This window comes from Centroberyx gerrardi, chromosome 1 (genome assembly GCF_048128805.1).
Source record: "Centroberyx gerrardi isolate f3 chromosome 1, fCenGer3.hap1.cur.20231027, whole genome shotgun sequence".
In the NCBI taxonomy this organism is placed as follows: domain Eukaryota; kingdom Metazoa; phylum Chordata; class Actinopteri; order Beryciformes; family Berycidae; genus Centroberyx; species Centroberyx gerrardi.
In genome coordinates, this window is record NC_135997.1 from 33,935,999 (window position 1) to 33,959,131 (window position 23,133).

At 44.4% G+C, this 23,133-nt stretch overlaps 1 protein-coding gene across 2 annotated transcripts in view; it reads left to right on the forward strand.

Annotated features, from left to right (window-relative positions):
• Positions 1–23,133, forward strand: part of cdh8 (cadherin 8) — an 88,727-nt gene that overhangs the window by 12,850 nt on the left and 52,744 nt on the right. Inside the window, exon 2 of one of the 2 annotated variants that reach the window (XM_071896227.2) lies at positions 19,602–19,896. In XM_071896227.2, the coding sequence (XP_071752328.1) occupies positions 19,602–19,896 (295 nt within the window). Of the gene's footprint in view, positions 1–19,601; positions 19,897–23,133 lie in introns of those variants that run through there. The other variant, XM_078288889.1, reaches the window with a different exon arrangement.

Here is a 23,133-nt window from a genome sequence, read left to right on the forward strand (position 1 = left end):
GATAAGGATCACACTCCCCAGGTTCGACTCCGGGGATTAGGGCAGAAGGGCGTTTGATCTCGGCCGGGTTTTTTGCATAAAAATCACAAGTCTTCTCGAATCCTGCGAGGGGAAAAAGGAGCTGAGTAAGCTAATTGGGAGGTGCGAGGCGCGCGGCGGGACGGACTTCCACTGTTGCTTCGCGTAAGTGTCCTCGAGATGCCTTTGACAACGCCGCAATTACTGTACGGCGGCGGCGGCGTGATAATGATGCTTTGTTTCCAAGGAGAAGGGAGCGGAGGATTGCTCGAGTCACGTGGCGATGGACTGGACTGTCACACACATGTACACACACACACACACACACACACACACAGTTTGGTGTATGTGCATGTGAATCTCAAATAGCAACTTATCAATCATCCCCATCGCAGCAGGCCGTCAGACAGGAAACTAAACTTATCTATTATCAAATGCGAGTCGCGGGCCAATGTAAGTGTATCCCGAAGTGCTCCGGAGCAGCTCTCCCGGGTCCCCCGTGTCCGCATCGGATCCGCGCGCGCCCCACCAGCCGACGCATCATAAAGGAGCGGGGGGGGGGGGTGGGGGGGGGTGGGGCGGGTGGGTGCCAGTTACGGAGCATAATTGCTACTAATGACCATTAGGAGTTTGGTTTTCATCCTCCGGGGGCCGTAGAAAAGGCCTTTCGTCTTATCAGTTGATTAGAAGCAAATAGACGGGGCCGGATCCTGCATATTAAGTAAACAGGGGGCTAAAACGGTGTTGCGCTATCAGGGGAAAGCCTAATGGAGTGGCGGAGAGCCCATCCTCTGCTAATGCCCCGAACCGCAACAAATGGACGGCCGCTCCCCGCGTCTCGCCCGCCCGCTCGTCGAATCCGGGTATCATTTTTTTCCCCTCTCCCTCCTGATGAAATTGCATCTGAAGCACACAAAAAAAACAAAACCAAAAAAAAAAAACTGCTGTAGACCTTTGTGTTGCTCTGTAGTGAAGGCACTTGTGTTTTTCCAGCAGCAGTGCTGGCATCCAACTGTCAATGATGGCAGCAAAGTTGGTTTTCCCTCTCGGTGGATTCATTTGCATTATGCAAATGAACAATTGATATGGATCTTCCCCTCTCTCCGATGAACATTTTGCACAGCAATTTGCCAAGCAAGTAATTACTTATTGACAGAATGATATTACACAGGAAATTGTTGTATGAAATGGCAAACTCATCTCATTCAAACGGCGGGCGAAAATAATAAAAAATAATAACGGAAGAATTAGAAAATCGTCTGCTCCGTCTCGAACATGTGCGGGTTCTCATCATGGCGGCTGTCGCTCCGCTCCCTCCACCGCCACCTGTGGTTGCAGCGGGTCGGTGACTTTTGCATTTTAATTAATACCAAACATTATTACGAATACAAATTCCCTGTCTCACTCCGCTGCGCGACACAATGTCGCTGAGCGGGGAGGAATATCAGCAAGGATCCATATTGTGATGGAATTCTCATGTTTGTGTTTGTGTAACCTGCGTGGCGCGTAGTGTCGTGACGAGCGATAACACACACACACACACACACACACACACACACACACACACGGGGAGAATTTCAACCTGGAGACATGTCAAAATATTGTTGGAAACTTTTGCATCTCATTTGCTGCAGACGATGAGTCACTGCAAAACAATGAGTGACTACACATAACTCATTTAGATGAAAAATTGTTCGAAAATGCGACGTTTTAGCCAATTTCAATGGATTTTATTCTCATTCGGATGGTCTTTAAAGTTGCACCCCTGCTCGGTGTCTTTAAACACAAGACCCCCCCTCTATTGAATTATAAATCAAAGGTTGGATTCAAAACCTGTGTAAATACATTCCATTTTCTGTGTCTGAGGCCAGTTTTCAGCACAGTATAGCTCAACTCCAAGGCAACATCAAAGCAACTAAATACACCCGGCGCTTCAAGACTCCGTCTGCGACCCCGGTAACCTTGAAAAAAACACATGAGTCACCCGAGTCAATAAGCAATTAATATCACTCCACCGGGCCCCATGCTCCGTCTGAGCAACATTAGGCTTCTTTGTAATTATCTCATTCATAATGCTCCATCTCAACGTTACATTTCCTTTTTGTCTGCATCCACCTTAATTGCAGAAAGAAATTATTTCCCCGTGTGTTTTTGCGTCAGCGCCATTCCAGCTCTAATATCGTGTATCCCGAGAGATTGGCACCTGGAGGAAAAACAGAAAAAGGGAAGAGAGAGAGAGAGAGAGAGAGAGAGAGAGAGAAAAGAAAAAGGGCCAGTGTGCAGCTGCATTTTCTTCCCCAGTAATCGAATCCCTCAAAAGGGGTCCATTTTTCTTCATCTCCCCAGGTCCACGGGACCTTTAAACAGAGCAAGGCACCAAAAGAAGGCGCCCATAGAACACAATTATAATTCCAATATAGTCTTGTAAAGAAAATGTAAACAGATAGCCGGGCTGCAAAGCTGCCCCCGTTTTCCCAGAAGACTGGTAATAAAGTAGAAAAGATGTAATACTGGAAGAGGCTTTTTACCCCCTGTCCTTTTCTCACTCCAGAAATTGAAAACTGTGGCTTCTGTGAGACGGCGTTGGCGGAAGAAAAGGGGGGACGCTCTGAGATTTATGAGAGATTTAAGGGAGAGACAGAGGAGGGGAGTGGTGGTGTGTGTGTGTGTGTGTGGAGAGGGGTTAGTGTGTGTGTGTGTGTGTGTGGGGGGGGGGGGGTATTTTGCCAGAGGCGTTAATGCGGTTTTGCAAATGGAATCTAATGTATGAGTATTGATAAGAATAAATGGTGCTCTGCAGAGGCTGGCCGCTGCCTCCTTTTCCAATACAGTTGCTCTGTGCGTTTTTTGTCATAGGCTTAATTTCAGAGTGGTTAACCAGGCAGACTCTGACAGGGCGGGGGGGGGGGGGGGAACAAACAAGCCACAGTCCCTCCAGAAATCCGAACAAGAGCAAATTGGTGGCAAATTTTGATTTGTAAGAGTGCGCCGCTTTCATATTGGCAAATCTTGAATTCTCCAGGCTAGACATTTTTATCCCTTTCCATAGTTTTCTCCTCCTGAATATTCTGTTTGTTGTGCGCTGTCTTGGGGGCAGCATTTGTTTTATGCCCAGTTTTTTGTGTTGTTTTTTTTTTTGTTGTTTTTTGTTTTTCCAGTTTACTCTCCAATCATTGCAAGGCAGAGAAACAGCAGTATGCTGCTTATGATAATTTCCTGGCAGTGGTTACAACTGTCCTAATAATTACTGGTAGTGGGAGCGAGGCACACACAGCTTAGGGGTGTGTGTGTACGGGGCCCGAATGCCTTTTTTTTTATGGCCCGCTATGTTTCACTCACTCAGTCATCTTTTACTTCAGAATACCACTGTTTCAATGCTGTGAGGTCAGCTGCACATATATCAACTAGTTTGCAAACTATTTCAAAATTTACACAGCGCTGCTATTTGTTCTACGGCTTTGCGAAAAAGCAAAAATCCGCCTTGAATCGTGCATTCATTAAATCTGCCATGAATCACTCACTTTTGCACATTTGAACTCCGCTTCTCGGCGTTAGCGTTTAGCAAAAGTTTCCAGTCGAGTTTACCCTCTTCCCCTCGCAGACAGCAGCGCCGGAGATGGAAGCGAGTCTGCGGTTGTTTTCGTGCCATATGGGCTGTGTGGTAAGATGTAGTGCCGCGACCTTTAGCATTCCAGCGTGAATCCAATCTGGCGGAGTTAGTCACTTAGCCTGGGAGAAGAGGCTCTTGGAGCCAGTTAGTGGGATGATTGTGACTGGCCACGCCGCTTCCCACTGAGTGTAAATCACAGACAGAGCGAGAGCGAGAGAGAGAGATGTGTGTCCGTTGGTGTGCATAAGTGTGTACGCTCGTCTTTGTGTGTGTGTGTGTCGCGGAACGGGCCAAGAAGCAGAGAGGCCCGGCAGGCCGAGGAGGAGAAGAAGAAGAAGAAGAAGAAGGCATGGAGGAGGGAGGGTGGGGTGTGTGGGGGGGGGGTGTGACAGTCTTGTGTGAGAAGGGGAAATGGCACGGCGCTGCTAAAACTAGTCATCCGTCTGCTGTGACACCCAGCGTGTATGGAAGATGTCCCCGGGACTCGGCAAAAGCAAAAGAAGAGGGGAGAAAGCGCGGCAGTGCAGAGGGAGTGGGCGGCAGAGTGGAAGTGTCACCCTCTCTGTACGTGTCACTCTGTCTCTGGTTGCCTGTCTGTCTATCTCAACACACATGGACGCCGGTCGCTTTCTCCTCTTGCTTCTCCTCTATCGCGAAAAAAACAACGCGCGCGCATTTCCGCCCCCACCCACCCCTCTCAGAAGCACACTAGCTGTTAGTGGTGCTACCTTCAGTAACAAGTCTCTCGCAGCGGGTGACCCAGTTGGGAGAGGGAGAAAGAGGAAGAGAGACATAGAGTCGAAGGGGGGTGGGGGGCAGGGGGCGGGGTGGAGGAGCCAGAGTCGCTGGGATTTTTAATGGCTCCTTCTTGCCAAGTGTGGTCATGAGCTGCCAGTGTGCGCAGACAAGGCCTAATCAAAAGCCTCACACCGTGTGAGTGACAGCATCAAAGTGCATCTGCATACTGGGGGGAATTCTCCCAACTCTGTGATTCTTCGCAATTAAAGTGTGTGTGCGGGGATTGGAAACGCACGCTGTGATGATTTCTGTTTTTTTGTTTTTTTTGTGTTTTTTTTTGTTGCTTTCTTTCCTCCGCCGCCGCACGTAAACAACACAAGCACTTCTCCCCCCCCCCCCCCCCCCCCCCCCCCCCCCCCGTTCGCCTGTTATGTTTGTGTACATTATTTCCCCAACCCTCAGGAGGCCCAGAGGAGGAGAGAGAATTAAAAAGGGAGAGAGAAAGAGCTGAAGGGTGAAAATGGAGAAAAAGACACCGAGAGCGGAATACTGTTGAAAGGCAGAGAGAGGGAGACGGAGGGAGGGATGGGAGAGTGCGAGAGAGAGAGAGAGAGAGAGAGAGAGAGATGTATTTTCACACCATTACTGTTTGTAGAGCGTTTTAGCACCCGGAGTAACTACGCCGTGTCAGAAAAAATGATGCGCCGTTGCGGGGAAACATCTTTCTGGAATACGACGGTGTGACCCAAAGCAACAGCAGCTGACCAACAAACTATAAACAGGACTGGATTGATTCTCCTTGCTTAGAGACATTACACAGGGAAACTTTTTTTTTTTTTCTTTGGTCGCCGGCATAAAGCGACTAAGTTTTCATCTTCCTCTGTTTTCACATATTTTGTCATAAATATTTCATACAGTGCACACACAGAAAAATAAACTGGAGCTGAAAATGGTGATGCCATAGAGGAACCATTTCTGGTTCCCCAAAGAACCTTTCAAGAACCTTTTAATATCCCAAAGAACCAATTTTTGGGGATATTAACAGGCCCAAATAACTATATATGGTTGTATGTGGTTATGTATCCCAAAGAATCATTAAAAGGTTCTTAATTCTTAGTTATTGGATGGTGGGTGATGACATAAATGTGGAAAATAACCGCATAAGGGGCGCAAGTGACATTTTCACAATTTTGCAGGAGAGTAAAAACAAACTTTTCATTGATTGTAATTATTTAATTAAAAACAACATTTTTGAGCAATCTTGTATGAATTGTTCAGTGCATTAAGGGTGTAAATGCACTTGACCTGTACTTATGCCTTTAGTGCACCAAGCTCAGTGCACTTAGGCCTTTTTTGCACCAAACTCAATTGAAGGTTTTCACTTACGCCTTTATGTTTTCAGCCTAATTTTCAGACTAATTTTCGCCCAAGATGTCACTTAAGCCCCTTTTGCGCAGAGCCCTCAATATATTGTGCAATTTCAAATGAGGCTATACAAGGGCAGATAAACAAAAACGCAATGCAGGAGTCTAAGCAAAGGAGTGCAGAAATGGTTCTTTGTGGAACCAGAAATGGTTCTTCTACGTCATCACTCTGAAGAACCATTTCCGGTTCCAGTTCTCACCTTTATTTTTTATTATTTTTCTGTGTGTACACGCACATCTAAAACAAATTTAGGGCATAGGGAGCAAAAGAAAACCACCCGGATCAAATTTATGTGTCAGGTTTACACTTTCTGTCTTCCTCCCCTTTCACATTAGCAGATTGGCTACTTGAGTGCCGTTTCCCCATCAAGGGACCCACAAAAACCCTGTAGGTTTATTGTGCAGGAGGGGCCAGAATGAGGTAAATGACTTTTTCAGGCGTCTCTACAGCAATGATGAAACAGACTGAGCAAATGCAAAGTTACACTTAGCGATTATTCTTGATCCTGTTATATCTGTTGTGTATTTTTATCTACCCCCATACGGCCACTTCAGGTCAGCAGGCTCGGCCACCCCTGTTTTTCTGCGTGTGTAAGCATTTTTTCGCCCAGCATCTGGAGTGACTAAATGGATATTGGAAGCTGTTGCCGGAGCCGAAGGAAGGTTGGACAATGGTTGAGATTGATGAGTGTTTGGGCGCTTTCCCTGTGACCCCACCGCATCTGGCAGGAACAAAGTCAGGCAGGTGTGACAGCCAGCATCCATCTACTAGTCAGCCGTAATAGGGAGGGGGGCATTTGTGCAGGGATACGCACACACACACACACACACACACAGAAATATACACACACACACCCCTGCTTGTGTTTTCCACACGTTAGCAGACACGGATACACACATATACCCGCCGCACACGAGCCAAGCCAATGCACATATGCACACATTTTCATCCAGGCACACACACACACACACACACACACAAAAGAGCCTTCCTGGCAAGCGTCAGTGTGTGTCTTTCCAGGAAGGAGTCATCTTGCGACGCTGACTTCCTTCAAATGTCTGTCTGCTCTCATGTCTTATTATGGAAGACAAATGGCGTGTCTTACCATGTTCCAGACTCTCGTTAGCGGGGGACATGACAAGCGAGGCGGTCCAGTTAACCGTCCTGCTCTGTTGTTTGAACACGGGGGAACACACACAGAAACACTTAGACAGGCATGCGTGTTAGGGTTAGACTCATGTATTTGTTTGCAGATACTGGGATTTTTTGGCATCTTTGCTCATTTTATTTATTCATTTAATCTTTCAGTAATGGTTTATGTAAATCAATTATTCATTTAAAGCCAGAGGTTTCCCCTACCATTGAATTGGTATTATCGGTTTATTATTATTATCATAATTCTTTGTTATTAGTATTATCAGCCTTATTGAAGATTCTGCATTACCCATAGGCATGAGTGTGTGTAGTATGGCATATGATGTATATGATACTTCATATAGTCATATACAGATTATACATCATATTATACATCATATACTACATGTATAATCTGTATATGATGTAGTAAAATGATATATATGAAGTATGTATGTGACCTAGTATAGGATGTATATGATACAGTGTGTATATGGATGATGCAGTATGGTGACAGTATATGACAAGTATATGATGGTATGTAAAGCCCTTTGACTTGACTGTGATAAATGGCTATAGAAATAAACAAGACTAGACTAGACTAGACTACACTAGACTAAACTAATACATACTTTACATACACAAATGCAGGCTCAAATGCACATATGCATATATTCATACCCCAAATATGGCGGGATTAACTTCATCCACGCGCTGTCTCTCATGCCGTGTCAAACTAATTCAGTAAAGTTATTATTAAAGGTGCTATGTGTAGCATTTTTAACCATCGATCTATCATAGTCACATTAAAGTCGAGATAAAACGGCATTTTGAGAGTATCTAACTTCCGTATCGTGACGTATTTCCGAGTGAAACAGGAAAGACAGGCAGGACGTAACGTTGGGAGGAATTTGATTTGAACATTGAAAAGTGGGTGTGTCATAACACCCGAAGACACACCGAAGTACCGTGCTGTTGCTAGCTAGCTAACTAATGAATCTTAGCCTCTTAGCTCTGTGCGCTAAAAGTTGAAGATTGATTGATGGGTGGATGTCATGATATTATTGGTTGAAATTAGTTACGGGCATGCTTACGTAAGCACACGGCATATTTTGTTTTACAGGAAGAAAACATGATTGAATTTTGATATAAGAATACAATGAAATTGATTTTTGGTATTTTTTTTGGCATATATTGTTAAATAGGTGCACAGTATGACCGGGGATGTGATCTAAAAGGGTTAAAAAGGCATTTTTCATTTCATCTCGTCTTTAATAGTGATACCTTGGCATAACACAACAACAAATGACAGCATGATGGAGACAATTGTTCTCCTCTATCTCACACCAGCAGTATTGTTAGTGCTAGTGTTTCTCCACATTAAGACTACATTTCCCATAAGCCCCGTTGCTTTCTGACCCCCCATCCCCTCCCTGAAGAGGATCAACATGTTGGAAGTGATTTTTCCATCTTCCTTTCTCTCCTTCCACCATCTGCTGCCAGAAACTCTGAAAGCTTTAGCTCCGTTTGCTCTGGAAGAACAGAACCTCTTCCTGTTTTGTGCCATAAAGCGATCCAGCAGATTTCCCTCCAAATCCACCAGGTGGAGTAACAATGGAAAAATGTAGAGTAGATGAATGATGATGACTTATTGATGTTGAAATGCTAACTTTAATTCAGAAGTATCTACTGGAGTACGATGGCATTTAAGGAGACGGGCCTGAATGCGGTGAAGCAGGAGTTCTTCTTTGTAGTAAAAGCATCTCTCAGCCGGGTGGCCTGCGCCACCATTGTTAGAGTGCCTCACTGCGTCAAGCCCAAGGGTGCTGGCTCCATCCCCCCCTCCACACACATCCCCCCCCTCCTCCCTCCCTCTACCCTTGGCTGGCATGGAAAATCCCCCATGAGCCTCTCCTCTGATGTAAATCACAGGTAGGGGGAAATGTGAGCCCGGCTGATGCACCGGCACTGTGCCGTGAAATCTCTGTTGACATTACCGACGGGCGATTCCAGAAAAAGACACAGACCGAGAGCGGTGGAGAGAGAGAGAGAGAGAGAGTGATAAAGAGGGAAAGAGAGCGAAAGAGAGCGAGATGAGAGGAGACGTGCGCATTTCGAGGGAGTCACTTTTGACTTTTGACTTTTTATTTCCCGACTCGCCGTCTCCGTCTCCGTCTCCGTCTCCGTCTCCGGGACGATGGACTGAACTCGGCGGGTTTTGCGAGGCTTTCATCTCCGCTCTCTCATTCTCATTTGCCATGTTGAGTGATTTCTTTTTTTGGGGGGGAGTTGACACAGAGAAAGTGCCTGTTTTTCACGGTTTTAAAAAAAGCACCCCTTAATTCACCTGCTGGATCTTACAGCTCTAATACCCCCTAGGCCTAACCTGTTTTCTTACTTCTCTTAAGGTAACCTTTTACCAGACTAAGATCGATTTTTTTCCCAGCCTGTTCTACCTTTGTGATGGTAGTGGAACGATGAAGATAACTTGGAAATGAAGTGTAAGGTAACAAGGGAATCAGAGAAATGGGTTATGAGAGGCAATTTCCATGCCCACTCCCCCCTTTTTTCCGAGCACCGTAGGGAAGAGTAAATGACTTTGACTTTAGTGTATGAAAATATTTAGCCGAACTTCATCTCAAGTGCAGCATCGCGGGGGGGTGGGGGGGGGGTGGGGGTGTGTATTGCTTCTCTTGCCCGTTTTTTTCGCGCGACAATCTCGAGTGCGGTGCAGCGAAATGTAAAAGTTCACCCATTTAGCCAGCGGATGAGATTATGTAAGCGGGAGAGAAAGGGAGAAAGGGAGAGAGAGAGAGACAGAGAGAGAGAGAGAGGGGCCTTGCATATTTGTCTAATGCGGCAGAGGGAGGTTGGGGGGATTGTGTCTCGGAGCGACGGCGATAATGCACTTGATGGTCGCCCGCGTGCGGGGTGAGGGACGGGATAAAAGCAACATCACATCGCTGTCTGTGGCGCGCGGCGAACGGAGATGACTCTGTCTCCTCTCTCCCTTTGCTTCTCTCTCTCTGTTCTGTGTTCCTTTGTTCTCCCTCTCCTCCTTCCCTCCCTCTCTCTCTCTCTCTGTCGCCGGGCCTCTGTTCCCAACAGAGTGTGAAACACACATAGTGGCATCGTGACACGCGGAAGGAGTGCTTGTGCTTGTAGCCGCTGTCCACTCCAAGGTGATTTGACATCTTAAAGCGATGCTTTGTGCCGTCGCACACTCGCTCAGACAAGCGTGTTGACGCCGCCGCCGCCGCCGCCTCTGAAAGACCCCCCCTCCACCCCCCTACCGGTCTGAAGCCGGCTGCCAAGTGCTTCCGCGAAGAGGAAGGCTTAATTGTTTCTGCCACAGCCATGCCTCTTCTTCATTTTTCTCCTTTTCCCTCCTAATCCCAGGGACGGGAAAATGGAGCTGTTATTTGCATGTCTAATGATACTCGATATCACAGGCCCCTCAAAGGAGAAGGCAGAAGATGATTATTAATATAGCCAATGAAAGCCTCATTTATACTGCCTTTTGTTCTTAGGCCCGAGCAAACGCCCGCTTTCCAATACCTGCGTATTAAAAGCAGCATCCCATGGAGAGATATTGCCGGCTTTGAATGTTGGAGGAACCGCAGCAGATATGTGCGGGGCTTTTGTGTAGCTCTCACTGTCAGTGGGAACGCTGGCATGAGCTACTGATGTACGGAAAAGCTACTTGAGATCCTATTCTTAGATGTTTTACACATGCAGGTCGTGCTACTTTTTGGCAGCCATTGGTCTCGCTCCATAGTAACTTAACTGATAAATCTGATATTATGACTCTGTCTTTGTGAGGAAAAAAAATGCATGGTGATGCACTTGTTTGTGTGGATTTGGAAGCCGATTTTGGCATAAAAAATGGCGAGAATTTGATGGATCACCAATAAACAGCTGCATTCGTCGTACCATTATTGATTTACGCATGTATACAACTCTATAACCAGCAATACTGTAAAAACTACTACTATTTTCCACATTTTAGAATAACAGTAAAGACATCAAAACTATGAAATAACACAAATGTAATTATGCAGTGACCAGAAAAGTGTTAAACAAATCAAAACTATCTTATATTTTAGATTCTTTAAAGTAGCCGCCCTTTGCCTTGATGGAAAGGCAAAGGCTTTGGAAAGAAATTCATACATAGGATCAACTTCACTATTTATATTTGTCTAAGAAACACATTTCAAGCATTTAAGCAGAAGCCTTTAGATCAAAATGGCTTTAAGAGAATGGAAATCATAGTACATTCAATGAGGTGTCACCAAACTTTTGACAGGCAATGTACATACATACGTATGAATATTCTACCAAATTACCAAACTTCATGAATAAGCGCAGAAGTACTATCGCTATCAGACAAACAAAAAGTGCTTAGCCAAACGTGTCAGAGCCCATTATTCCAGCCCCCGTACAGAAACCTTATGCCTGGGTGAATTTCAGCACCAGCAATGCATGTTTTTCCGGCTGTGGCAGTTGGCATTGAAACTGGCTAATTTGCAAGGCTTCTCAGGTTGAGAACAATGACTTTGACAGCTCGAACAGGCACTGTGGAGCACATCTGCATTTTCCTGCAGGAATAAGCCCCAAAGAATGGCTCTGGCACCGCGTGTCTTCCAATTATGGAAATTTGTGCTCATATATATATATATATATATATATATATATATATATAAAACAAACTATACCAAACACCTCTGGAAACGTCGGGAATGCAAAGAAAACCTAAACCATGACTCTTGTCCCCCGGAGGTTTATTCTCTAATTTTTGGCTGTTTTTTCTTTATTGGGAATCATTTAAAGTAAAAAATTGTCCTAGATTCACAATAAAAAGCGATATGCAATCACTAGAGATGCATACAGAGGAATAAATCTTGCTCTTACACTTTGGCGAGGCCGGTTTTATGTATGTTGTAATTAACTGCGGAATACCTTTTGCATAGCCGATGAGTATTTATCACTGGAGCGCGGAACGGAGTGTATTTTCCAGACCAGACCAACTGGGATTCTCTCCTGTGCAGTGAAAACACGAGCCACAGCAACTCCCCGCTAACAAACTCACAAGTCGGCATGTGTTGCTCGCGACATTTAACAAGATCACAGGATCACAACATGTTTGACAGATGAGTTTTGCGAGACTCCATCTTCCATCACCGCTCATTTACTCAGCGGTTGAACGATTAGCAGAAAAAAAAGAAAGAAGAAGCCTAAGATAGAGAAAGAAAGAGGGAGGGAGTAGAGAGAGAAGGAGGAGGAGGAGGAGGAGGGGGAGGCTGGAGTAAAATGTTGAAATATGAATTACAAACCCGAGCGGCACCATCTGGACCGAGAAAACACACATCATAGTGGAGAGCCGGCGCATTGAATTAGACTTGCTACGGGATCCATCTGCACCTCGTGAAATCAATCTCATTCCTTGATTTGATTAGGTCAGCCGCACAGAAGAAAGAGAAAACTGTTGTGCTCCTTGATTATGCTTGTTTTGTTTTGCCTCCACCCCCCCCCCCCCCCCCCCCCCCAACCCTCCCCATCCTCCCCACACTCCCCCTCCTCCCCTCCCCCGGCATGCTGTGTATACCGATGAGTTTTTTCGGGGCTCCCAGGTAGGGTAATGACAGTAGTCGGTTAGGTTAATGCTAAAAAAAAGAAGAAATCCCCCTCTGTTTAACGCGCAGCGTGCGCGCCGCGGCCCCCGCGCCCCCAGCTCATTTACACTTTTCCACGCCTCTGTCTCTTTATGGGTTTTAGCGAGATTCTTTCTTGTTTGTTTTTACTCAAGTTGTATGGCAGAGCTCTAGATACTCTATAGCAGTGATTCTCAACCTTTTTCATATCAAGGACCCCTAATTTAGTACACATTAGAGCCATGGACCCCCATTTGATGACATTTTGTCTCTCAGTCCCAAATCTGAGAATATCTTTATTGTTAGATATGATTTTGTCCAGAATTCCATGACTATCTGTATTGTAGGTAGAGAGATAACAGAGAAACTATGATCAAAACAGTCTTTCTTCTACATTCTCTAATTATGTTAACTTCTTGTAAATGAATGCTGAAGTTTAATACAATTTGCTGGGGACCCCCTGGAAGCCCCTCAAGGACCCCCGGTGGTCCCTGGACCCCACGTTGAGAACCACTGCTCAAGTCTTGTGTTTTGTTTTTGTTTTACATCTGTTTGTGTGTAGGCCCAGCGCACACTGAGCAACACCAACAGATTGATTGTCTAATGTTCTGTTATTGTAACAATGGCGCGTAATGAGCAGGGGGGTAAAAATCGATACCGCAGATTGGCCGCATACAATAGGTCATTCCCGAAGAGCGAGCTGATGCGTCCGACAGTCTCGACACATCACGCCGAATTGTTTCATCCGCCCGTTTCCCCATCCTCGATACTGTACCGCACTATGATTGAAATGCATCCTCCCCTACACCCACACTCACAAACAAAAGCTTTTCATGGATGGCTAAATCTAATTGCGTTGCCCTCTCGTACCAAAGGTAACTGCTTTGACTTTGAATTAATCTCGAGAAAGCAATGCCGCAACAACGGCGAGCGCAACGCGCGTGCCACAGCTCAGAGCGCGGGGACGGGCGCAGAACACATTAGCCCCGATTGACCCCGGGTTCAAATTGCACACAAATCCAGCACAAATAGTCTCTTTTTTCCCCCTCCTTTGTCTCATTACTACATGATTGTCCAAGAGAAAGAAAGAGGAAGGAGAAGGCTCACCCCATTTCTCCGGCTATTATCAAAAAAAAAGAGAGTTGTTGAGAAGGTGCGGCACTCAGAGCCGCCGCGCTTGATTGTAATTACTGTCCCTTTCTGAACTTGGCTGGCTTCAATTACAAAGCGTCACCTTTGCTTGTATGTGGGTCACGGCATCATCTCTCTCCCATTGTCTCAATAAAGCAAGAGTGTCTGAAATGATAATGAACGAAAGGGGAAACACGCCAGGCACTCTTCCCCTCTCTTGGCCCCCGTGAATAGATGCTGATGTACGAGTGGGCTGCGCATTTAACCTCTCAAAGATGTAATATTGACTACTGTGCTGTCCCAATAGACGTCCTCACATCCCAACGGTCCTATTTCCTTTGTGGGCAGTGCAAAAAGAAAGCAACAATAGATAGGATTTGAAGTGTTGAGATATAAGCCATTTGAGAAAAAAAAAATTGACACCCTTTCTTACAATGTGATTTTCAACACAAAAGTAAACTCAATACGGAATGTAACTGAAACTGATAGATTAAGACAACTACTTAACATTTTTGAGGATGGACTCATCTGTGTTTTGAAATATTAAGGAAACTATTTCAGGTTACAATTACATTTTAAAATAGCTCTTTTTTTTTTTTTGAATGAAACTTTTCATTTCCAAAGTGGCTCTCTAAGGACGATCGATGCTCACTCTTATTACCGTTCCCCTTCCCAGTGAAGTCTGTTGTGGTTTGCACCAGAAGGGGAACTTTTCTGTCCAATTTGATAAAACGCTACGTGCCACGAGACAGACTGGAGGGAAAATGTTCCCCAAGAATAGCTAAGTGTATCATATATCATGCATCGCGCCATCTGTTCCGTACATTCAAAATGTTATTGCAATATTTAGAATTACAGATTATTCATGTAGGTGTAATTAACAGAGTTGAAATCCAACAAATGGGAGGAAGCACAGAATTCATTTCCAGACGCGTTTGAGCGGAATCTATCCGGAGTAACTATTTAGGCTGCTGTGGCCTCGGGGTGTACAGTTGGAAAAAAGATGGCAGCTCTAATTTTACCAGTTTTTGCCAATGAATTACCTCCCGCCGCTCCCTCTTTGCCCTCTTGAATGAGTTCTTTGTGTTCGTTCTGTGAGACTGGGTCACGTCGACCAAATGAGGAGAACTGGGCCATAATCACAGACCATGAACTGCATGGCGAGTTAAAGAAAAAGGTCAACATCTGGCTGCTACAAGAGGCGCTATGTAAACCAGTGCGTACAGCACATAGCCTTGGGGTCCCATACATTTTGCATAAGAACACGCAATCTACTGCATATTTGATATTTTACATGACATTTTCCCCCAGTACGATCGCCTGGTCTGATCATGCAACCTCGGTAAAAACAATCCCATCGCAACCAAACCGCACCACAACCCGGTGTTTGCAGTCAATGCGGTAATGCATTATACATCACATAGCTTTTCTCTTCAAGGCGAGCTCTAAGCCTTTCCCCGTTTGCATCATCCGTTACCTTTACCTCTACCTTTCAGCATCAGAAATCTGAATACAATACAATACAATACGAAAGATCAGACTACAAGGTCCGAGCGGTTACATATATTATTACGGAATTTCAGCAGAGAGGAAAATCTCTGACCCGAGCCAAGGACTAACTGCGGTAAGACTAACCGAGATAAGATTTAGAGACAGATGAGAAAGTACTCTGACGTACTGTAGGCAGTCTGTTACAGCAGACAGCGGCTGACAAGCTGCATCACAGTGACAGGATCTCCTCCCTGCTTCTCGCTCTCTCTCTCTCTCTCTCTCTCTCTCCCTCTCTCTCTCCATCCCTCCTGGTACATACATAGGAGGAGCACATGCCCTATCTTCCACTTGCCCTGACAAGGAGCAGAATCATTAATTCCCCCATGTAGGACTTACCGCTACACTTTAAGTATGTGGAGCCTAGGGCCGAGGTGGGGGGAGAGGGGGAGGGGGGTTGGGGGGTTAGAATCGGTACAATCTTCCTCATTAGGACACAGTGATTGTTCCAGTGATTGCCGTAAAAGCCCATCTTCAGCGGGGACTGACATATTTCCTCCTCCGCTGACAGGATAAGCAGTCCCATGCAGCCGTGATTGGGGGGTTGCGGTTGGAAAATGGAGGTGTGCATGTGTGCGTGTGTGTTTGTGTGTGTGTGTGAGTATGTGTGTGTGCGGGCGTGCACAACAAAAACTGGCATGAAGCGGAGAGCGATGCAAAGTACTGCCACAGGATAATTTCTCCAATCAGCCAAGGTTTTCTTCATCGTCCTGAACTGCAGCTTCAAAATATATGGATGGCTGTCTCTTCAATGCTGAGGATACAGTGGAGAAGACAAAAGTCCTAATGACTTGCTCTGCCTATGAAAACACACTCTATATGATAGACTCTGTTTACACCCATACAGTAATGTAATTATTATTCATGTAATTTGGTTACGAGAAGAATGAAGCTGCACACGTTGCTGTTATGCATTTCTTAAATTATACAAGGTTTATGGGTTTCATAGATCCTTTAGTATCTTAAGATGGTAAAAATATAAGGACTACATCATCTTTCAGTTCAGTAACTTATCTGTTGGTGTCCCTGATGGAGCTGGGTGTTCACCAAACGACACTTTCACATATCATTAGCAGACTAATTTGCACACCAGTCATTACTATTGCACTCTATGATAGCACCTGCATGCGCAGAGCATGTGCTGCTTTTGTTTGAGCTCACTTTTACTTCTTGTAACAAATCTGTCCCAAATGTTTTTCCACTTTCTTGTGCATTCTTCATTGAAATTTGATGATTTATTATCTAAGAATTCAATGTTGGATTGCAGAATTTTGGTGACTTATTTCCAATAATTAATTCCTACTAATTCACTTTCTTGTGCACTCTTCATTGTTGGATTGCAAAATTTTGGTGATTTGTCCACTGTTTTTAGTATCTTATACTATGTATATTTACATAATTTTACCACAGACGCACATAATGTATATATTTAATGATCAACCTACTAATCCACTTTCTTGTGTATTCTTGATTGTCGGATTGCAAAATTTTGGCGATTTCTCTCCAAGAACTCATGGAAATAATCGGTAGAAGATGGGTCATAGAGATGCTTGTAGTGGACTTAATTTCAGAACAGAAGTGAGGTAGTGTTTTCACCAGAAATCCCGCCTCACCTCTCTGACAGGCCAGTGAACGTATCTGCAACCCCCAGTTACCGTTCAGAATAAAGTATAAATTACACTTTAGTTGAGTAATGATCTATATATGTCTAAACAACCCTCCACTAACTAATACAATGACTAATACATATCCTATGCTACTATACTGTTTGAGTGTTTCTGTGAACGTTACCACAGTCTGCATTGTAGCCCATTATCATCAAGGCCATGTCGCTGTGTCTGTTATCTGCTTGTTTCCTGAATGCCACAGTCAATGTCACTGATTGCTGGTGCTGTTTTAGTTGCCCAGGCAACTCTGATAATGACAGGGACCTGTGGCAGACATTTTTTTCCCCCCTCCTTATTCGTACTCTTTGATGATCATTTATGCACTCCGGTGTCGAGACTGTCTAACAAGTGGGCGAGTAGGGCATTTAGAGGAGACAATATCAGTATCAAGCGCTGCGGCTGGTTACATGCAGCTCTGCCAAAGTTTCAGGCATAGCTTAGTAGGTGGCAGCGTCCAGCAAGTGCTGATTTATGTTACGCTCAGTATAAATAATTCATGAGGGTTTTTTTATCTTAACGCACGATCATATTTTCAGCCATTGTATGCCACTTTTCAACACAATTCAACAGATTTTCTTTGCCAATCTATGATTTAAAAGGTGAACTTGCATAACCATAACAATAAATGCCGCTATTTCATTATTTAAAAATCATTGAAACACCACTTTTTACTTATGAACTGAAATTTTGACAAGTAAAAACGGTCACATGTGATGCCAGAATACAACAAGAAAAAAATTGTTCACATATGAAAACCAACATGTGTCCAAAAAGCACATGTGTTTTGAATTGACATGGGTTTTCACATGTGACTATATCCTTTTTTGTAAAGGATATTTTAAGAGGTTTACATTGACATTTCCAGCACTCTCTCAGCCTAATCCTGACACTATTAGTGCCATGTACATTGATACCCATTGACTTAAAAGGGCTATACAAAGGTAAAACTAAACCACAGATTATGCAGCCACCAACCTATTTGGAATGCAAAAAGATTCAGTGAAGTTTTATATTTGATGTATGGTATAACCAAAATCAATGTGCAAGCTAAAATTTTCAATTTACCTCCTGTGAAGGAAACACATGTACACACACACACACACACACAATCATATATGCCCACTTGCATGCGCACAGAAACTCACACATAGGATGAAAAAAAGAAAAGAAAAAGTGACAGACCGTCATTAATTTGGGCTCATTTAAAGGGTTTCTCAGTGTGCAGGATGTTGCGAGGCATTTGTGTTAATGAGCTACATCTTTCATGTGAAATGATGGCACAATTAGGAAAACAAAAGTGCAAGGTGTGACAATTTAAGTGAATGTGCTTTGTCAGTGTCTGCAAACAACACCTCCGAGACAGTATATGCATAAAAGCCGGGGCTTATAAAAACATTGCGGGGGGTTTAGAGGTCGGGATTTTCACAGACACATTTTTACCTTGCTACTCTGCACCCCAGCCACGCTCCCAGTGGAATCTCTATGGCAGGAAATGAAATTAAAGCTGCTGAATACAGATGTTTTGATGCATGCCCTTGTGTGTGTGTGTGTGTGTGTGTGTATTTTAGAGAGAGAGATATTAACACAAACACAAACGGAAAGAAGAGCTGCCAGCCATGTCACAACTAGGCTGAGCATTGTTGAATTTGCAAATGTTCTACTTCATGCCTCTCTCCTCCCGTTGGCAAGTAACTTACCTTGGGGATCAAGGAGCTTCTTTGAAAGGTGACTTGCAGTAAAAGAGGCTCTTCCTGTTTTCATTGGAATAACAACAAAGTTCCCAACTTCTCTCATTTCAGAGACTCGGCGTTTCCCTCTCTCGGACCTCTTGCTCTCCCTCTTTCTTTCCCCTGCCGTCCTATCTTCTTCCGCTCCTATCTATCACCGCCGCGTTCTCGCCTTCATCTGGGAATCCACTTGAAACAACATAAGGTTTCGCCTGTTCTTGAGTCCACTGATGTTCGCAACGGCCTCATGTAGCATTGTCAGACTCGTTAGTTATATTCAGCCTATGCGGCGAGCGGGAGCCAAGCGCTCAGCCTAGCACGTAATGCCGCTTTAGTGAACTAATGAAACTGTAATTACAAAAATAATGAGGAACATGCAGTATCGTCCAGTAACTTTTGGGGCCTTGGTTATTTGTGAGCATGAATCATAGCGTGCAGCGTTTTTTCTCTTTAATTTTTCATGGATTCTGATGCATTTGTATTGTAACCACGGCATGTAATGCCACGTTCAAAGCACCTCTCGCCTTTTAGTTTTGTGAACTTCATACTGCAGGGAGCAATATCTACCACATTGAGGATTTGTATGATGTATTTGTGATCTATAACGAGGCACTATGTAGGCTAAGGTCCATTTCCTGTGCTACTTATAAAGTTATTGTCCCCAGCGGGCCTCATTTAGCAAAGTGTATGTTGAGCCACGTTTAGTATCCATGCTACTACAGCCGCCTCAAAGCACAGCAGCAAAACACATAGATCCCCATTGTCAAAACTGCAGTGTCTTCACAGTAGAGTCATACTGTACACTTATGTGCATTTACAGTGTGTGAAGCTGCAAAATCTGCTGAGCACCTCACCTTGCGTTCATTAAAACCCCTATAGGATGGGTTCAAACTGATGACTTTGCTGCGCATTTGAACTTCAACTGTTATTTCTCTTCCCCCTTCTATTCCAGCTCCACACGGATTTGGATATGGGATCCAGGCACATCAAGTACGTCCTGGCGGGCGAGGGCGCGGGCACCATCTTCGCCATCAACGAGATGACGGGCGACATCCACGCCATGAAGAGGCTGGACCGCGAGGAGAAGGCCGAGTACACGCTAACGGCCCAGGTCATTAATGCCGACACGGACGAGCCCTTGGAGCCCCCGTCCGAGTTCATCATCAAAGTGCAGGACATCAACGACAATCCGCCGCAGTTCATCGAAGGCCCGTACCGAGCCTCTGTTCCGGAGATGTCGACAGTCGGTGAGTCAGAGCGGGCAGACTTCATTTCTGGTCTCTGCCGGGCAGTAAACAGTACGCTTGATGCCAGAGACGGGCAATCTCTGATGGGGCTGTTGCTTGAAAATAATGAGTAAATAAGAACAAGTGAAAACTAGCTGTGTGCTAGTTACATGCTTGCCAGCTGTGAGCGTCTTGCAAATGAAAATAAAAGGATGAAAAATGAAAACAAATAGCTCATTACTGCGACTTAACAACCGGCACATTTACTGCTAGCACACACTTAGCAAGGCGCGCTACACTAACACTGCATCTTCAACAAAGGATTAGACCCAGAGGTTGAATTGGGATTTTGGAAGTTGGGGGAACTCTTGACCATGACTAGTGGAAGAGAGTGGGGAGTGAAGGAATTGGCAGCTCACCTCAAAAGAAGTTGCCACAGCGGCACATGCACTATGCTACGCTCGCGGCTCATGGATCTTTCAGCCTCAAGTCTACTTTTTCAGATTTCACAGAAATACACAGAGGGAATCCACTGTAGATATATATATATATATATATTTACACCATTTCACCACAGACGCACATATATATTTAACGATCAACCGACTAATGTCTTGTACTGTTGTTGTTGATTAATACATGTGAGAGTCACTCTGGGACGATGAACATTTTATCTGCTTTTGAAATATCACATGTCAAATGAACTTCGGGTCTGACTAATCACAAGTCAAAAATAATCCCGAGCAAATCCACGACCGCTTTGATGCGCGAGTGAGTCTGTGTAGAGAGTGAAGATGGATGGATGGATATTGCTGTTGCTGCATCGGAGACAAACTTTAAAGTGAATATGTGCAGATCAACAAAGAGCTAATGAAAGTACCACAGTGCAGCAACTATAGCAACATCAGCACACATGGCCCATAAAATGACTATTCCCCAATTTCATCTCACCATTTGGGAATATGTGGATTTTTTATCACATCCTAACCTTTTTCATGTGTGCAGTCAAATATGTGATATGAGCTGATGGCCCCTGTGATCAGAGCAGTGTAATTAGAAAGCTTTGAATAGAACATTTTGTGAAGGACGCACAAAACTGTGGGAAAGGGATTAGGAGCAGGAACCGTTGAAATACCTTGTGGAATATCTTATTTTGTATCAGAAGCCTTTAGAAACTGATAAAATAGGTCTTTACCACTTCAGCTTGAGGTTTTTTTTTCATCCTCAGAGAAATAGCAACACAACAGAGAGGCATAACATACCTCATGGCCAAAATCCCATCTCTGATGCTGTTTCTACCTGCCTGTGAATGCGAGTGTTGCCCTTGCTTCTGTGGATATTAGCGCTGAATGTGGCCCGTCTCCATGCTGCTTTGCCTCTGTCTGCCTCTCTCTGCCTCATCTGTTTTCTTATGTCATTGTCATTGTCCATGTTAATGTCCATTCCACTGTTTGTCAGCCGTCCCGGCGGGAGATCTCTCTTTGACTCAGCCCACCCAAGGTTTCTTCTATTGTTTTCCCTATTAAGGTTTGCTTGGAGGTTTTTCCTTGTATGCTTTGAGGGTCTAAGGTTGGTGCTACCGGGTAGGTTAGGCCAGTGGTTCTCAAGCTTTTTCATATTTATGAATTATTATTTTTTATTATTATTTTTATTGTTAGATATGATTTTGTCCAGAATTCCATGACTATCTGTATTGTAGGTAGAGAGATAACAGTGAAACTATGATCAAAACAGTCATTCTTCTACATTCTCTAATTGTGTTCACTTGTAAGTGAAATAATGCTGAAGTTTAACAATTCATGAATTTGCTGCGGACCCCCTGGAACCCCCTCAAGGACCCCTGGTGGTCCCCGGACCCCACGTTGAGAACCATTGGGTTAGGCTATGTAGAATATAGACAGGCTTGCTATGTCCTGCTAAAAGTCCTTTGATGGTTCATTTATATGCATAATTTTATCGTTACCTAACATAGTTCAAGATTGAGTGTTTCTATACATTCATAGAGGCAGAACAGGCAACAAAATAAAAAAAATCATACATTTTGCATGTATTAGCGCAACCTTTGTTAGCACCACGCTGTCATTCAATCTATCTGAGTGGTGCTAATTGCGGTGGTATAGCATCCATCCTCACAACACTCCAGCCCCCCTAAACTAGTACACAAACCACTGGAAACACTTTACATTTAACAGTATGCTAATATATTCATATATTCACATTCGTATTCCATCCATGCATTTAAATGACCACTGTCTGATCACATAATTCAAACATATAACTCGCCCAGGATTGGCAGAAGCCCGCGAGTGGATCAGTACGCTGCATTTTTTCGAGCGAGCCTCGCTACTGACCCTACAGCAGCAGGAGTCTTGTAGACAATATTTTCATCAGTAGCCGGCAGGAGATCAGAGTTTGTCTTCTCGCCGTTTTGACATTGGAGGAGTTCAGCGAGGGTGTTGAGGTCTGTTGTTGGGCGGTATGCGCTTGTTATTGTGATTCCTCATCGGGTTTCCTCTTGTTACCTGTCATGAAGCTGACATAACATGCTAGGGCAGATGGTGTTAGGTATGTAATGGAATCTGTTTGGTAATCCCATCTGCAGGTTGCAGACGTTGCATCGGTTCCTTGCGTTAACGGTGATTTCGCTGCAGGTCCTGCAGTGTCTCACGATCGTTTAAGCTGCTTCTTATTAGCTGCCACTGCGGCGGAAGTAAAAGGAACAAAACCCAACGCAAAAGTATCCATGTAAACACTGAATAACAGTGAACTCTGTTGTCTGAACTCTGTTACTTGATCCCTGCTGCTCATTGTTTGGATCTCAGCTGAAATGCAGCTCTCCAAGGGCTTTGTCAGTGTAGTGCGGGAAAAGCTATACTGATGGGATAGGGAGCAAAGTGGTAGTTGACAGCACTCTGTGATTTGCCAGTGGGAATGCGGCATAAGAAATGGAAGTCGGCGTCTCTTTGTTGATTGTTGTTCCCTTTTTGTCACTACTGATTAATTAAACATTCACGAATGCTCAGTTGTTTGCTTGAAAGGCTTTTCTTTCAAATGACTAGTTTTCGTCTTGTTAAGTTTTCATGTGCTGCGGCATAATGGAAAGAATCAGAAGCCCCGGACAAACAAACAAGAAGTCATTCATCTCTCGCCTCATATTCATAAATCATAGGCTCCTCTACAATGGAGTTTCATCTTTATCGCAGTGGAATGAGTATTTGTGCAGAACTCGGTGGTTTGAGTTCTGCACGTTGAGCAGTG